Below are 18,612 nucleotides of genomic sequence, written 5' to 3' on the forward strand. Positions count from 1 at the left end.
TATTCATGCATGACTGTCTGGAGGCCCGCCCGACCCCACCTGAAGAAGCAGCGACCACCAAGTTATTTCTTGAGATAAATGTGTCACGAATAAGACTTTCCTGGACTTTCCTTCACCATGCTGAAAAGTGCTGTCTCACGGTCCGATCCAATCGATGCAACCATTACATGGTCTTACAAAGATACAGGACTAGATATGCCAGGATCCCGCCATCAATGTTGGAGTTCCACTCCTCCAAGGCAGAGGAGTGATGAAACATTGCAATACAGACACTCATGGTTTGGATGTGAAGTCTCCAAAGGTCCAGGATTTCTTTGCTATCTTAAGCCTACTTTGAGGAGTTCCGGCGTGTTCAAGAGAGGAAGAGGAGGCCGCAGTGGTGGTGGGGAAGGGTCGGGGCTTCTGGGCTGTTGTGGGTGGGTGCAAGATCATTGAAGGAGGACATAAGTTCAAGAATGAACTTCAGGGGGAAATGTGATGGAAATATTGGATATCATATTTATATCAATGAGATTCAAGTGGACCATTGCAAGGACTCCAATTTAAACTGCCTTGCCCCATAGGATGTGTGTGTGTATGTATGTATGTATATACGTGTATATGTGGGTATCTATGTGTGGGTATATATATATATTTTATATATGGAAATATGTTTCTTAATATCATAATAGAACAAAGCTCACCTTAGGAATGTAGTTACCTTGATGTGAACCCGAGAAGCCCTAGAGGTGTTGATTAGATCAAAGGGTATTGACAGACCTTAAGGCATTCATCCTTCAGGGGGCCATTAACATGCTTCCAATACACTGATGGGAATCAGGAAAGGTCCCCTAGGTGGTAATCAACTCACCAGGGCCATTAACCACTTGAGCCCCGGACCATTATGCTGCCTAAGGACCAGAGGTCTTTTTCCAATTTGGCACTGCGTCGCTTTAACTGCTAATTGCGCGGTCATGCAATGCTGTACCCAAACAAAATTTGCGTCCTTTTCTTACCACAAATAGAGCTTTCTTTTGATGGTATTTGATCACCTCTGCGGTTTTTATTTTTTGCGCTATAAACGGAAAAAGACCGAAAATTTTGAAAAAAAATGATATTTTCTACTTTTTGTTATAAAAAAAAAACAATAAACTAAATTTTAGTCATACATTTAGGCCAAAATGTATTCGGCCACATGTCTTTGGTAAAAAAAATGTCAATAAGCGTATATTTATTGGTTTGCGCAAAAGTTATAGCGTCTACAAACTAGGGTACATTTTCTGTAATTTACACAGCTTTTAGTTTATGACTGCCTATGTCATTTCTTGAGGTGCTAAAATGGCAGGGCAGTACAAAACCCCCACAAATGACCCCATTTTGGAAAGTAGACACCCCAAGGAAATTGCTGAGAGGCATGTTGAACCCATTGAATATTTATTGTTTTTGTACCAAGTGATTGAAAAATGCCAAAAAAATATGGAATATTTTATATTTTGACACAAGTTGCGGGAATGTGACACTTTTTTTTTTTGCATAAAGTTGTCACTAAATGATATATTGCTCACACAGGCCATGGGCATATGTGGAATTGCACCCCAAAATACATTTAGCTGCTTCTCCTGAGTATGGGAATACCAATTGTGTGGGACTTTTTGGGAGCCTAGCCGCGTACGGGACCCCGAAAACCAATCACCGCCTTCAGGATTTCTAAGGGTGAAAATTTTTGATTTCACTCTTTACTGCCTATCACAGTTTCGGAGGCCATGGAATGCCCAGGTGGCACAAACCCCCCCAAATGACCCCATTTTGGAAAGTAGACACCCCAAGCTATTTGCTGAGAGGCATGGTGAGTATTTTGCAGCTCTCATTTGTTTTTGAAAATGAAGAAAGACAAGAAAAAACATTTTTTTTTTCTTTTTTCAATTTTCAAAACTTTGTGACAAAAAGTGAGGTCTGCAAAATACTCACTATACCTCTCATCAAATAGCTTGGGGTGTCTACTTTCCAAAATGGGGTAATTTGGGGGGGTTTGTGCCACCTGGGCATTCCATGGCCTCCGAAACTGTGATAGGCAGTGAAGAGTGAAATCAAAAATTCACGCCCTTAGAAAGCCTGAAGGCGGTGCTTGGTTTTCGGGGTCCCGTACGCGGCTAGGCTCCCAAAAAGTCTCACACATGTGGTATCCCCGTACTCAGGAGAAGCAGCAGAATGTATTTTGGGGTGTAATTTCACATATTTCCATGGCATGTTTGAGCAATATATCATTTAGTGACAACTTTGTGCAAAAAAAAAAAAAAAAATTGTCTCTTTCCCGCAACTTGTGTCGCAATATAAAATATTCCATGGACTCGACATGCCTCTCAGCAAATAGCTTGGGGTGTCTGCTTTCCAAAATGGGGTCATTTGGGGGGGTTTTGAACTGTCCTGGCATTTTATGCACAACATTTAGAAGCTTATGTCACACATCACCCACTCTTCTAACCACTTGAAGACAAAGCCCTTTCTGACACTTAATGTTTACATAAAAAAGTTATTTTTTTTTGCAAAAAAATTACTTTGAAACCCCAAACATTATATATTTTTTAAAGCAAATGCCCTACAGATTAAAATGGTGGGTGTTTCATTTTTTTTTTCACACAGTAATTGCGCAGCGATTTTTCAAACACATTTTTTGGGGAAAAAACACACTTTTTTAAATTTTAATGCACTAAAACACACTATATTGCCCAAATGTTTGAGGAAATAAAAAAGATGATCTTAGGCCGAGTACATGGATACCAAACATGACATGCTTTAAAATTGCGCACAAACGTGCAGTGGCAACAAAATAAATACATGTTTAAAAGCCTTCAAAAGCCTTTACAGGTTACCACTTTAGATTTACAGAGGAGGTCTACTGGAAAAATTACTGCCCTCGATCTGGCCTTCGCGGTGATACCTCACATGCATGGTGCAATTGCTGTTTACGTTTGACGACAGACCGCTGCTTGCGTTCGCCTTAGCGCGAGAGCAGGGGGCGACAGGGGTGCTTTTTTTTTTTTTTTCTTTATTATTTTTTTGCTTTTTTAATCTTACTTTTAAACTGTTCCATTCATATTTTTTTTTAATCATTTTTATTGTTATCTCGGGGAATTTAAATATCCCCTATGATAGCAATAGGTAGTGACAGGTACTCTTTTTTGAAAAAATTGTGGTCTATTAGACCCTAGATCTCTCCTCTGCCCTCAAAGCATCTGACCACACCAAGATCGGTGTGATAAAATGCTTCCCCAATTTCCCAATGGCGCTATTTACATCCGGCGAAATCTAAGTCATGAAATGCTCGTAGCTTCCGGTTTCTTAGGCCATAGAGATGTTTGGAGCCACTCTGGTCTCTGATCAGCTCTATGGTCAGCTGGCTGAATCACCGGCTGCATTCTCAGGTTCCCTGTTGAGACAGGAGAGCCAGAAAAAAAGGAAGACGGTGGGGGGGGGGCATTCCCTCCCACGGCTTGTAAAAGCAGTCTAGAGGCTAATTAGCCGCTAGGATTGCTTTTACATGAAAGCCGACCGCTGGCTGAAAAGAATGATACCAAGATGATACCTAAACCTGCAGGCATCATTCTGGTATAACCACTCAAAGTCGTGAATGGCGTACCTGAGGATAAAAAAATGGTTAACAATGGTTAACAATAAAGCACAGTAAACAGTAAAGTATAAATAATTACATACCTGAAAAACAAACATGATAAAACATAATAACAATAACAATAACAATAAAACATTGCAGAATAGAATACAGTAAAAAAGAGCAGAACAATAGAGAGAGAGAATAGAGAGAGAGAGAACAATAAAACGACAACTATTTTTTTTTTTTACACTTTTTTTGTAACTAACTTTTATAACTGTAACCGGTTCCAGGTTCGGGTCTCTCAAAATGCGATGGCATCTCGGGAGACCCTGTGAAAGTGTGCCTAGTCTGTGCAATGCTGTACCCTACGCTAATACTCAACTAGTGTATGGTAGCGTTCAAAACATTCACCAATGCAAAGACCAGGATTGTCAGGACAGGAGGGACAATAATAGCGGGTGTCACGCCTATATCCGCGCTTGCTGCAGACACAACATCTTTTTGGGGGGGTTCGTTGGGTAGGGGTACTCGGGAGGACATAAAAATGCCTCTCATGCAGCCGACTGCATTTGGTTGGGGATGTGAATGGGGGAAGTACGGGCGCTGCAGAAGCGGTGGGTTCCCAATTAGGATTGGCGAATGCAGCAGGAAGGGCACTATGGGCACGACGGGCCTGTGTTTGTCTTCTTGGTGGCAGGGGGACACTACTTGTGCTTGCCACCTCACCAGCTTGAACTGCACTTATGGGACTCGCCATGTTACCAAGTGTTACTGCAGTGCTGGTTTGACTATGACCGGGGTGTACTAGGCCGCTGGCGCTTGCCAGTTCCCCAAAATGCTACCAAAAAAACTGTTAGCGATTGCAGGGATCAGGCCTGACTCTGCGAACGCTGCAGTTATGCGTTTAGTGTTTTGTAAGTGACAGTGATCGATCGATACTGCACTTGGGTGGGCTGGACTGGGCTGGGCCGGGCGGAGGGGCAAAACGCAGGTGCTAGCAGGTATCTGGGCTGATCCCGCTAACACTGCGTTTGTGGGAACCCTAAACTGCTGGTGACGCTAGTATAGATCTGATCAGATCAGATATTGATCCGTTCAGATACTATACCACTAAGGGAGGTGTACGGTGCGTGCGTGGGTGTTAGCGGTACTGGCGCTAACCTGACGCTGCCTGGGGCTGGTGCTTGCCAGTTCACCAAAATGCTGCCAAAAAAACTGTTAGCGATCGCAGGGATCAGGCCTGACTCTGCGAACGCTGCAGTTATGCGTTTAGTGTTTTGTAAGTGGCAGTGATCGATTGATACTGCACTTGGGTGGGCTGGGCTCGCCTGGGCGGAGGGGCAAAACGCAGGTGCTAGCGGGTATCTGGGCTGATCCCACTAACACTGCGTTTTTGGGAACCCTAAACTGCTGGTGATGCTAGTATAGATCTGATCGGATCAGATATTGATCCGTTCAGATACTATACCACTAAGGGAGGTGTACGGTGCGTGCGTGGGTGTTAGCGGTACTGGCGCTAATCTGACGCTGCCTGGGGCTGGTGCTTGCCAGTTCACCAAAACGTTACCAAAAAAACTGTTAGCAATCGCAGGGATCAGGCCTGACTCTGCGAACGCTGCAGTTATGCATTTAGTGTTTTGTAAGTGACAGTGATCGATCGATACTGCACTTGGGTGGGCTGGGTGGAGGCGCAAAACGCAGGTGCTAGCGGGTATCTGGTCTGATCCCGCTAACACTGCGTTTTTGGGAACCCTAAACTGCTGGGGACGCTAGTATAGATCTGATCGGATCAGATATTGATCCGTACAGATACTATACCACTAAGGGAGGCGCATGCTGCGTGCGTGTGTGTTAGCGGTAATGGCGCTATTCTGACGCTGCCTGGGGCGACGCATATCACCGCCAGGCAATCGGGGGGCTAAACCTTTATTCGGTAATAAACGGCGGGTGCCCTGACACTATAAAAAATAAACGAACTAACCAGCGTCAACCGTAACACTTATACGGTGATCAGTGGTGAAAGGGTTAACTAGGGGGCAATCAAGGGGTTAAAACATTTATTAGGTAGTATATGGGGGTTCCTGTCGCTATAAAACGCTGACGGCGAACCTAAATATTTACCTCACTAACTAGAGTCACCAGCGACACTAATACAGCGATCAGAAAAATGATCGCTTAGCGACACTGGTGACGGGGGGTGATCAAGGGGTTAAAACTTTATTAGGGGGGGTTAGGGGGGTACCCTAGACCTACAGGGGGGTAACAGTAACTGTGCTAACACAGTAACTGTCACAAACTGACACCAATGCAGTAATCAGAAAAAAAAAAAAACTGCTGGTGTCAGTTTGTGACGGGGGGGGGAGGTGGTGATTGGGGGGGATCGGGGGGCGATCGGGGTGTTTTGTATGCCTGGCATGTTCTACTGTGTGTGTGTGTGTTGGTGCACTCACATACCTGTCTTCTCTCCTCGGGCCGGAATGGAAACTACCGACCCGAGGGGAGATGACATCACCTCCTCTGCTGCTGTTTAGCATACAGCAGCAAAGGAGTGTTCCCATTGGCCGGCGGCGATCGCGAGGGGGGGGCCATGAACGGATGGCCTCCCCCTTGTCTCTGATCACCGGGGGACAGAACGGGACCGCCTCGGGCGGCGGGGGGGTCCGATCGGACCCCCCACCCGTGGGAGGCAAATCACGTACATGTACGTGATTTTGCCTGCCCGTGCCGCCTTGCCGACGTACATCGGCGTGAGGCGGTCCTTAAGTGGTTAACATACTACTGTCGGGACTGTTTGGGCTGGGAGATCAAAGGAGATTGTTCATTAATTCATAGACTGGTAGGTACCGAGGGGGTCGCACTGTAACAGCAATGTCCGAGCATGAATTTGAGACATCTCTTTCATTTGTGGCATCTTCTGATTGGTGGAGAATGCATATAAAAGGAAGTGGGCTAAATGGTTACAGGCAGTCCAGCCCGAGAACATCTGAGGGATATGCTGTCTGTGTAAAGTATCTATGTCTATCTTTCTTTCTAACCTTTTTTAATCCTAGGATTTATCTTATGACTCTGTATACCTTGTATATGTCCATTGAAAACATTTATGAGTTTATGCCTGAATTAACTTTGAATTAACTTTGCAGCCTAGAGCCAACACTATAGAGATATATGATAAATTCTAATCATTCTAACCTTCTTTTTCCTGTGTAAATAAATGTAATTTTTATCTCTTTTCCCTGTTATCACTCATTTTTATTTTTATATAGACAAAGGTTTAATCAATTATATTTGTATCGTTAATCGTTTAAGTGAGGTATAAATATTTCCGTAACACGGGTAAGTATGATATAATTGGTATTTTAAACAAAAAAACCTGAGATTTTATTATCACTTTAACCGCTTCAGCCCCGGAAGATTTACCCCCTTTCTGAACAGAGCACTTTTTACGATTCGGCACTGCGTCGCTTTAACTGACAATTGTGCGGTCGTGCAACGTTGCACCCAAACAAAATTGACGTCCTTTTATTCTCACAAAAAGAGCTTTCTTTTGGTGGTATTTGATCACCTTTGTGGTTTTTATTTTTTGCGCTATAAACAAAAAAAGAGCGACAATTTTGAAAAAAAAAACCACAACATTTTGTACTTTTTGCTATAATATCCCCACTTTTCTTTTTAAAAAAACTTTTTTTTCCTCAGTTTAGGCTGATATGTATTCTTCTACATATTTTTGTTAAAAAAAATCGCAATAAGCGTATATTGATTGGTTTGCGCAAAAGTTATAGCATCTACAAAATAGGGGATAGATTTATAGCATTTTTATTATTTGTTTTTTACTACTAATGGCTGCGATCTGTGATTTTTATCATGACTGCAAAATTATGGTGGACACATCGGACAATTTTGCCAAATTTTTGGGACCATTGGCATTAATACAGAGATCAGTGCTATAAAAATGCATTGATTACTGTGAAAATGTCACTGGCAGTGAAGAGGTTAACACTAGAGGGCGATCAAGGGGTTAATTGTGTTTGCTAGTGTGTGTTCTAACTGAAGGGGGGAGGGGACTGCGTAGGGGAGATGACAGATCGCTGTTCATACTCTGTATGAAGACGATCTGTCACTTCTCCCCTCGCCGTGTTACGAGCGATCGCGGGAGCCTGTCGATCATTGAGACAGATGGGCACTCGCATCGGCTCCGGGGGCGAGCAGCGGGCGGCCTAGTGGCTGCCTTTGGAGCCGACGTAACATGACGGCGATTCGCCTGCCCGTGCCATTCTGCCGCAGTATAACTGAGGCGGCTGGTCGGCAAGCGGTTAAACTGCCCGGGACCTGATTTTTTTTCTTTTCCGATGCGGTTTATCTATCGCTTTAATTGCAGTGACTTCTTAGGCAGCATTTATTTACCCCTCACCTCCCTGGTCATTCTTGTTCCCTAAAAACTTCCTCCCTAGGACATCCCAAACAGACTTTTGCGTAGCAGAAACGCACATTCCTGCTCATGTTTTTTTTTTTTTGCCTGTTTTCCACATGTAAACACATATCACGTATAGGGCAGCTGATTTACTTGAATGGCTTCCCTACGTGCGACAAATTCCCCAAAGTAACTCAAGAACTTTTTCAGTCGTGGTACTTCGCGCATTTTAGCAGCAAAACACAAATCTGCCAACCGTGATTGTGGTGTCATTAACAGTTACCCTGAATTCACATCTGTACATTTCTGAACAGGCAGCAACCGACGTTTAGGAAACTCACAGGAAACGCACATCCCGCTTGCATTGCCATTTAGGCAGCATTACTCTGATTGCACGCAACCTGCACTGAAAATGTACGGCAGCGTCCACCAAATACATGTCATGCTTACAGTGCCATATAGGCTGCATCCACATCTGCGTGTTTCCGAACGCATGGCAACCCACATAGAAAATGCTTTGCTGTGCGTTTTGAAAACATGAGGCAAAGTGCGTTGAGCTTGCGGTAGGGTACATGCACACTGGACGCCGAGAACAGCTGCCCTGGATGTTTCTTCTGGCAGCAAAAAAATAAAAAATGCTGGTAAAGGTGTGTACCACAATTAGATGCATTTACCGTGTCAAGTACTTTGGGTGTTTATTCATTTCATTGGCCAGAATATTTATTCCATCCATTGAAATAAAAAATTGCTGAAGTGCTAAACGCTCCTAACATTTAGGTGCAATTTTGCTGCGTTTGGCATTTTTCTGTCAAAACACTCCTCTCCTGAATTTGAATTTAGTCTTTGTGTACTGCTCCTAAACGTGAGTTTTCCAAACGCACAACTCGGAAGAAAACGCACGATTTGCTGAACGTCTCTGAAACACACTGCAATGCGTGTCGCGTTACCATAAGTTTCCACCTGCACCTTTCCAAATGTGTGGCAACCCACAAGAAAACGAATGCTTTGCCCTGCGTTTCAAAAAACTCGGCAGTATCCGTCATGCTTTCGTTACCATTTAGGCTGCGTTCTCATTGTGCGTTTCCAAACTTGTCACAACCCGCACAGAAAACACGTGGCAATGCGCTTGTGTTACCAATTGTTTGCATCTGCCCAATTTTCAAGTGCATGGCAACCAGCAAGAAAACGCACGCTTTGCTGCACATTTTAAAAGCATGCGGCAACGCATGTTGCGCTTGCTTTCTGATTCTTACACACATGCGTTTCCAAATGCATGGCAACTTGGAAGAAAATGCATTTTTAAAAACGGATATCAATATGCGTCAGCTTTGCCTTACCATCTAGGCTGCATTCTCATCTGTGAATTTCCAAACCCACAGCAACCCGCACAGAAAATGTGTGCTTTGCCTTGCGTTTTGAAAACACAAAGCAATGCTCATCATGCTTGCGATACCATTTGTTCACATCTGCACATTTCTGAATGCATGACAACTCGCAAGTAAAACGCATGCTTTGCCATACATTACAAAAACACGTGACAACCCGCACAGAAAACACGCACTTTGCCTTGCATTTTAAAAACACGTGGAAATGTGTGTCATGCTTGTGTTACCATTCATTTTCTTCTGTCTGTTTATAATCGCATGACAACCCGCATGGCAATGTGTGTCACACTTGCAGTACCATTTAGGCTGCGTTCTCATCTGCGCATTTCAAAACACGTGACAACCCGCACAGAAAACACATGGCAATGCGCTTATGTTACCATTAGTTTTCATCTGTGTGTTTCCAAATGCACGGCAACCAGCCAGAAAATGCATGCTTTGCAGTGCGTTTCACATGCGTTGCACTTGTGTTATGATTTGTTTGCATCTACGTGTTTACGAATGCATGGCAACAAGAAAATACATGCTTTGCCGTTCATTTATTTTGAAAACGTGTGGTAATGTGCGTCATGCTTGCGTTACCATTTAGGCTCTACTTGTATCTGCAGAGCAACCAGCACAGAAGATGCACTTTGCAGCACATTTCGGGAAGATGCATTGCACTTGTCCTCCTATTATGGTGACACAAGCATGATGTGCGTTTGGAGGACATTCCTGGAATGTGCGGTAAATCATGCGGTTTCTGTGCGGGTTGCCACACATTGGGAAACACACAGATGTAAATACAGCCTCATTGTTAATGACACCCCAATCACGGTTATCAGATGTGCGTTTTGCTGGGTGACAAAATTTGCTACAAATGCAATAAAACATTCACTGAACAAAACCCGACACTCCAAGACTGAAATGTTCTGGAGATACTTTGGGACGTTTGTTGTGTGTGGGGCGGCCTGTTCAAGTGACTGGGAAGACCGATATGTGACGCATGTTTATGATTGAAGAATGTGACATCGATCCATCAAAGTGATAGGAATGTTGATCAGTAAAGTCTCTGATAACTTTGATGACTTTGATGAGTGGGAAGTTGCGGTCGTGTGATCCGGGGATTAGTTCTCCTTCTAGGGAGGAACAATTGATAAATCTTTTATTTTAGACACAATTCAGTGTTGGGTGGAGAGACACTTGTTGGACATTTCTAGGTTTGGATTGTTGTGTATTGTATGGTGTGTAGATCGCACACATTCCATGGTGTATTATACACTCAGTGTTGGGTGGAGAGACACTTGTTGGACATTTCTATGTGTGGATTGTTGTGTATTGTATGGTGTGTAGATCGCACACATTGTATGGTGTATTATACACTCAGTGTTGGAGGTTCTCCTATGACATGTAGAAATCCTGATAACTCTCCCAGTATGGGGGTGCAGGGAGCGGATTATACTGGGGGGATGAACACTCGGGGGGACATGTGTGATGGAAGCAGTCACAGGAAGAGAAGATGTATAGAGGTGACTGATCTCTGGGGAGATCCTGGAGGAGTCATTGTGGGGGAGGGGAGATTATTCTCACATCACCCCAATACTTACCGATGTGACCGGACAGATCCCGACATCTACAGACTGGAAGACATGAATGGACACAGACTGGGAGGGACAGACAGATCATCACTGACAGACAGACCCAGCCAGAGTCTCAGGATGAGTCCCTATTGGTGGGATGAGAAGACACGCCCACTTTATTAAACCCCACCCACTTCTGGGCCTAGGATTATCCAGGCTGTATTGGGTCTTATTTAGGAGTGGGCGTGGTTTCCGGTGTCAGCGGGTGTGGTTTATCAGAGAAGTGGGAGGAGTGTGTGATGCTGTAGGACAGGGGTGCCCAAACTTTTTTCAAAGAGGGCCAGATTTGATGAAGTGAACATGTGTGAGGGCCGACCATTTTGCCTGACATTCTTTGAACCATTAAAATTTGGTCTAAGTGTGTTCGTTCGAGCACTAATACACTGCCCAATAAGAATTCTCTTGCCTTTGTCGCGCTCGTTCCCGACACGCAGACGAATGCTCGGCTCTTTAGGGGTACCATTAATTCTTAATGGTACCCCACACATTGGAAAACGTGGGGTGCTTTTGGTGCAGTGCAATTTAAAAAAAAAAAAAAGGTCAGGGACTTCTTTCCCTGCATTTTTGTGGGTAGGGAAGCCCATTTAAATGAATGGGCTGCCCTATATGCAGCATGCAGCTACACAGATGTGAACCAAGGGCTTGTTCACATGTCAGGCTGGAGGGGCAGTAAAACCACATGGTTAAGCTGTTTTTACCACCCCCAACTTCTCCCCCTTTAGCTGCAGAGGGAGCAGCTGGGGGTGTACACATGCTGTGGCTGCAGCTGGAGGTATACCCAGGCTGAATGGGGCTGCACTGCAACTATCCCGCAACTGTGTGAATTGCATGGTTGTGGTATAGTGATGCTGCATTTACGGGCTTAAAACAGGTGGTGAGGAGGCAACATAATGCCTCTTTACCACCTGTCAAATGCCTCTGAAAAGCGACACATGTACACACACACACACATACATACAGACACACGCACATGCACACACACATACATACATACACACACATAGAGACGCAGGCACACACAGACACATGTACACACACATGTACACACACACACACAGACACATGTATAAAGCCCTTTTAAAATGACTCTAGCTTCTAGCACAGTACTGTACCTTTCCAGCTTCCTCATTCAGCCAGGTACTGCACTGTAGGGGGAAGCAGAGAGCACAGCACACTCCCCTGCACTTTACTTTCACTTTTGATGCTGCCGGAGCTTCTCACAGGTCCGATGTACAGTTCTGTAGATCGGGAGATCGGGAGATCGGGAGACCGGGCTCATCTGACAGCCCTGATCCCGCGGCACACTGGCTGAGAAAGGCTGGTTTAGATAACCAGACTTTGGACATGCCTGCTGTAGGAGGTGCTGTGTATACAGATAGAATGTATAGAGAGTATACAGAGGATGTATATAATACAATGTATATATATATAGTGTGCGCTCACCTCTCCTCTCCAGATCTTCTCTCCCGTACTCTATGTATCTCTTCAGTGCTGGAATACAGATATTCTCCAGATAATTCTTCTGTATCTCCCCCACTCTCTCCTCCGGACTGTTCCATCTCTGTGTTGTGATCTGAGCCTCATTCATGGTTGGGATATAGATCCCTCTCTGTGTGTCCAGAGATATGAATTCTCTCCCATCATATCCATACTGATCATACCCCTCAGTGGTGCCGTCATCTCTCAGCTCACAGCCGTACATATACTGGAAGGAATGGATCCCTGCAGAGAGAAGAGGAAGATGTGACCTGGGATCAGAGGAAGTGATGTGTGTAATATGTGATGGGCGGGGTGTGTGATCACATGACATGTATAGTGTATTATAGTACAGACACTGAGCATCACTCTGTATATTTCTACACTCACCATCCCCCTAATCATCTGTAGAACGGGGTGAACTACAAGTCCCAGCAATCCCCCCTCAGACACATCATGAGAAGCAGAGTAAGAGGGATCTGCCATCCTGCTCCCCCTACCGCTGTGTACAATCACCCCGGGATGGAGCGCTAATCCGCCTGAGAAAACCGGGTCACATGACTGGAAGAACCAATAGGAATGGAGACAAAACACATCATGGAAGAAATCTGTACAGCTAGGAGATCGCTGAGAAGCTGCTGATCACTGATTGGACGCTCTGAGCTGTCAATCACCCCAACATCCAATCCGATGAAAGGTCTTCATCCAGCTTATTGGCTAATGTTTCCCCTCAACCAAACAACAAGTCTGTCAGAGAGACGAGGAACGTTCCATCCTATAGGGGGGGGGGGGGATGAATCCATTGTACAACACTGAGGAATGATATTATACAGATACACCATCAGCACAGCTCTGGGGTGCATTACAGTGTGAATGAGGTTCACAGGCAACAATTGTGGTGTCTGGTATTTTACAATGCAGAAAAACGCCGATCACTGCACTGTGTGAGTTCAGCCTAAAGATCAGAAATGCCGACATATTTCTTATTGTAAATATCAGATATTGAAGCCTTAGGCTCGGGTAATAGCTGCTGATTTAACATGTGAAATCTCATGAATGTGAACCAGGACTGAAGAGCATCTAATGAATCCATCTGTGAGATGTCTGATGTCCGTCTGTCTACCTTCTCTTCATAGATCAGAATCCTGATTTCCATCCATATCATCCGGGGGGACAAGGAGGGGGAGGGGCCCGGGGAAGCTCTATTATAGGGCCCCATTCACATCTGAATTACTGGCAGTCCTACAATTCTGATACACTGGAAAATCGCACAAAAATGTGCAACATGCGTTTGGGAGCCATTATTCTTAATGACACCCCAGATACTCAACACATTGGGCATTTTATCATGTGAAATATTCTCCAAAAAAGATACAGAAGATACTTTGTCAGAACACAATAGCTCAGCGGGGAGATCACTGTACTAACATTAGATTGTTAGTACAGGATCTCCTCCTCAGCTCTTGAGGTTTTTTTTCCTTTATCCCGCTGGGTTTAACAAGAAAACTGATGGTGTGTACTTGTCTTTATACTCGATGTGAGTGATATCTCACTAATTATACCGATTTATACAGATTGAGTTTGTACTAAGTCTGGGTTCACACTATGAAATCGCACAGGAATCACCTATGAATCGCACAGGAATCATCTATGAAAACGCACAGGAATCCCCTATGAAATCGCACAGGAATCCCCTATGAATCACACAGGAATCCCCTATGAATCGCACAGGAATCACCTATGAATCGCACAGGAATCCCCTATGAATCGCACAGGAATCACCTATGAATCGCACAGGAATCCCCTATGAATCGCACAGGAATCACCTATGAATCGCACAGGAATCCCCTATGAAATCGCACAGGAATCACCTATGAATCGCACAGGAATCCCCTATGAAATCGCACAGGAATCACCTATGAATCGCACAGGAATCACCTATGAAATCGCACAGGAATCACCTATGAATCACACAGGGATGCACACTAAATTCCTGTGCAATTCACATGCGATTCAGTGCAGTGCGATTTGAGTCGATTCATTTTCAATAGGCTCAAATTTCACTACATCGCACCAAAGTACTGCATGCACTACTTCTGGAAACGCACTGCAACCGGATCACATAGTAGTTTTATTGTGTGATCTGATGCAGACAAATGCTCTGCGTTTGTGACCTGTATTTGGGGTGTCATTATCAGAGCACTGACACCCGCTGCAGATCACAAGGGCAGTGCAATCTGAACACAGTGCAGGAAACACAAACAGATTGCAGGTTTCCTGAGCCACATTGTGGTGTGAACCCGGAGCTTATCATCTCCTTACTGAAAGCTGCACTAATATTCTTCATCAACTACCAAGAAATAGTTATACATTGTCATTTCTCCAAATCCATCCATTCCCGATCCATGCACAAGAAGCTATTATACAATTAGAAGATATAGTTTTATTATTAAAAAAAATTGCTGTACGAATGTCACAACCACAACCAGCAAAGAATCCCTAATATGTGTTTTATGATCATCAGCTCCACCTAGTGGCCATAATATAGCATTTTCCTGTTTGAGGTATTTCAGGAAAATACTGCATATTATGGACACTAAATGGAGCCGATGATCATAGAAACTAAACATATTAGACACAATAATGAGGGATTATTTGTGATGGTTGTGCAAATGTTTGTGACATTTGGACAGCAGTTTAAAAAAAAATAAATGTAAATGTTTAGGAAAAACATTATAAATTACAGAATATTTTTAACCAACTCTGGAGTGTTTTGCAGATACATTTGTCACATTTGTCATATTAAGAAAAAAAAAATCCTAATGTTTTATCTTGTATGGTCCACCTTATATAAAAAGTCTGGGTTCACACTATGAAATCGCACAGGAATCCCCTATGAATCACACAGGAATCCCCTATGAATCGCACAGGAATCCCCTATGAATCGCACAGGAATCCCCTATGAATCGCACAGGAATCACCTATGAATCGCACAGGAATCCCCTATGAAATCGCACAGGAATCCCCTATGAATCGCACAGGAATCCCCTATGAATCGCACAGGAATCCCCTATGAATCGCACAGGAATCACCTATGAATCACACAGGAATCCCCTATGAATCGCACAGGAATCACCTATGAATCGCACAGGAATCCCCTATGAAATCGCACAGGAATCCCCTATGAATCGCACAGGAATCCCCTATGAAATCGCACAGGAATCCCCTATGAATCGCACAGGAATCCCCTATGAATCGCACAGGAATCCCCTATGAATCGCACAGGAATCCCCTATGAATCGCACAGGAATCCCCTATGAATCGCACAGGAATCACCTATGAAATCGCACAGGAATCACCTATGAATCACACAGGAATCCCCTATGAATCGCACAGGAATCCCCTATGAATCGCACAGGAATCCCCTATGAATCGCACAGGAATCACCTATGAATCACACAGGAATCCCCTATGAATCGCACAGGAATCACCTATGAATCGCACAGGAATCCCCTATGAAATCGCACAGGAATCACCTATGAATCGCACAGGAATCCCCTATGAAATCGCACAGGAATCCCCTATGAATCGCACAGGAATCCCCTATGAAATCGCACAGGAATCCCCTATGAATCGCACAGGAATCCCCTATGAATCGCACAGGAATCCCCTATGAATCGCACAGGAATCCCCTATGAATCGCACAGGAATCCCCTATGAATCGCACAGGAATCACCTATGAAATCGCACAGGAATCACCTATGAATCGCACAGGAATCCCCTATGAAATCGCACAGGAATCCCCTATGAATCGCACAGGAATCCCCTATGAATCGCACAGGAATCCCCTATGAATCGCACAGGAATCCCCTATGAAATCGCACAGGAATCCCCTATGAATCGCACAGGAATCCCCTATGAATCGCACAGGAATCCCCTATGAATCGCACAGGAATCACCTATGAATCGCACAGGAATCCCCTATGAAATCGCACAGGAATCACCTATGAATCGCACAGGAATCCCCTATGAAATCGCACAGGAATCACCTATGAATCGCACAGGAATCCCCTATGAAATCGCACAGGAATCACCTATGAAATCGCACAGGAATCACCTATGAATCGCACAGGAATCCCCTATGAAATCGCACAGGAATCACCTATGAATCGCACAGGAATCACCTATGAATCGCACAGGAATCCCCTATGAATCACACAGGGATGCACACTAAATTCCTGTGCAATTCACATGCGATTCAGTGCAGTGCGATTTGAGTCGATTCATTTTCAATAGGCTCAAATTTCCCTACATCGCACCAAAGTACTGCATGCACTACTTCTGGAAACACACTGCAACCGGATCACATAGTAGTCTTATATCGTGTGATCAGATGCAGGCGAATGCACTGCGTTTGTGACCTGTATTTGGGGTGTCATTATCAGAGCACTGACACCCTCTGCAGATCACAAGGGCAGTGCAATCTGAACACAGTGCAGGAAACACAAACAGATTGCAGGTTTCCTGAGCCACATTCTGGTGTGAACCCGGAGCTTATCATCTCCTTACTGAAAGCTGCACTAATATTCTTCATCAACTACCAAGAAATAGTAACATTGTCATTTCTCCAAATCCATCCATTCCCAATACATGCACAAGAAGCTATTATACAATTAGAAGATATAGTTTTATTATTAAAAAAATTGCTGTACGAATGTCACAACCACAACCAGCAAAGAATCCCTAATATGTGTGTTTTATGATCACCAGCTCCACCTGGTGGCCATAATATAGCATTTTTCTGTTTGAGGTATTTCAGGAAAATACTACATATCATGGACACTAAATGGAGCCGATGATCATAGAAACTAAACATATTAGACACAATAATGAGGGATTATTTGTGATGGTTGTGCAAATGTTTGTGACATTTGGACAGCAGTTTAAAAAAAAATAAATGTAAAGTGTGTAGGAAAAACATTATAAATTACAGAATATTTTTAACCAACTCTGGAGTGTTTTGCAGATACATTTGTCACATTTGTCATATTAAGAAAAAAAAAATCCTAATGTTTTATCTTGTATGGTCCACCTAATATAAAAAAATAAAAATAAGGCTAAACCCCCCACAGTCTTCAGATAAGAGATATTATACAATATGAAGATTCATAAGTATTATAAATCAGGATGCAGATATGATGATCATCACAAATGGGATTCTTAAAGAGGTTGTGAACAAAAAAAAAAAAATCTGCCCCCTTCAGGTTTTTTGTCATAATGCCCTAGTATGCACCACAAACGTACCTTAGAAATGACGCCCTCTGGTGGCGCTCTGTCACCACTGCAGAGGCTTCCATCTTGATCCCGTCTTTCTTCCGGGTTTGCGGGCTCCGACCATTGAATGTCTGGGCTGTGATGACGTCACTCCTGCGCATGCGTGTGGTGCTCTACATTCCGCACCAAACTGTGTGTCTGTGAATGCGGAGTGTCACTGCACATGTGTAGATGATGTCATTGTGAATTGTGAATATCTCCTAAAGGGGGAACGTTTAGGAGACATTCAATGTACCTACAGGTAAGCTTGATTGTAAGCTCTGCGCACTCACAGGGGTACCTACCACTTTATCTGTAAGTGTTCCCCTACAATATGTAGTCACCAGGTGCTGTCTCCCCTCCCCCATACTATATACTGTATATACAATGCTCATGTCACCTGAGTGCACATTACAGAGCTGGGAAAAGTATTTTCTCCTGATTTTTCATTTTTTTTTCACATATTTGTAACACTTAAATGATTGAAACAAATGTTAATAGTATACAAAGATAACCCGAGTAAATACAAAATGCAGTTTATAAATAATAATTTCATTTATTAAGGAAAAAAGCTGTTCAAACCTGCCTGGCTCTATGTGAAAAAGTAATTGCCCCCTAAACCTAATACCTGGTTGTGACACCCTTGGCGGCAACAACTGCAATCAAGCGTCTGTGATAACTGGCAATGAGTCTTTCACATCGCTGTGGAGGAATTTTGGCCGCTCTTCTTTGCAGAATTGTTTTAATCCACATTGGAGGGTTTTCCAGCATGAACGACCTGTTTAAGGTCATGTCACAGCATCTCAATGGGATTTAAGTCCG

At 43.8% G+C, this 18,612-nt stretch overlaps 1 protein-coding gene across 3 annotated transcripts in view; it reads right to left on the minus strand.

Annotated features, from left to right (window-relative positions):
* LOC141107526 (class I histocompatibility antigen, F10 alpha chain-like) overlaps positions 1-18,612 on the minus strand; it is a 107,260-nt gene that overhangs the window by 42,026 nt on the left and 46,622 nt on the right. For all 3 annotated transcript variants that reach the window (XM_073598317.1, XM_073598319.1, XM_073598320.1), the window contains exon 3: positions 12,445-12,723. In XM_073598317.1, the coding sequence (XP_073454418.1) occupies positions 12,445-12,723 (279 nt within the window). The remainder of the gene's footprint in view (positions 1-12,444; positions 12,724-18,612) is intronic.

This window comes from Aquarana catesbeiana, linkage group LG09 (assembly GCF_042186555.1).
Source record: "Aquarana catesbeiana isolate 2022-GZ linkage group LG09, ASM4218655v1, whole genome shotgun sequence".
In the NCBI taxonomy this organism is placed as follows: Eukaryota; Metazoa; Chordata; class Amphibia; order Anura; family Ranidae; genus Aquarana; species Aquarana catesbeiana.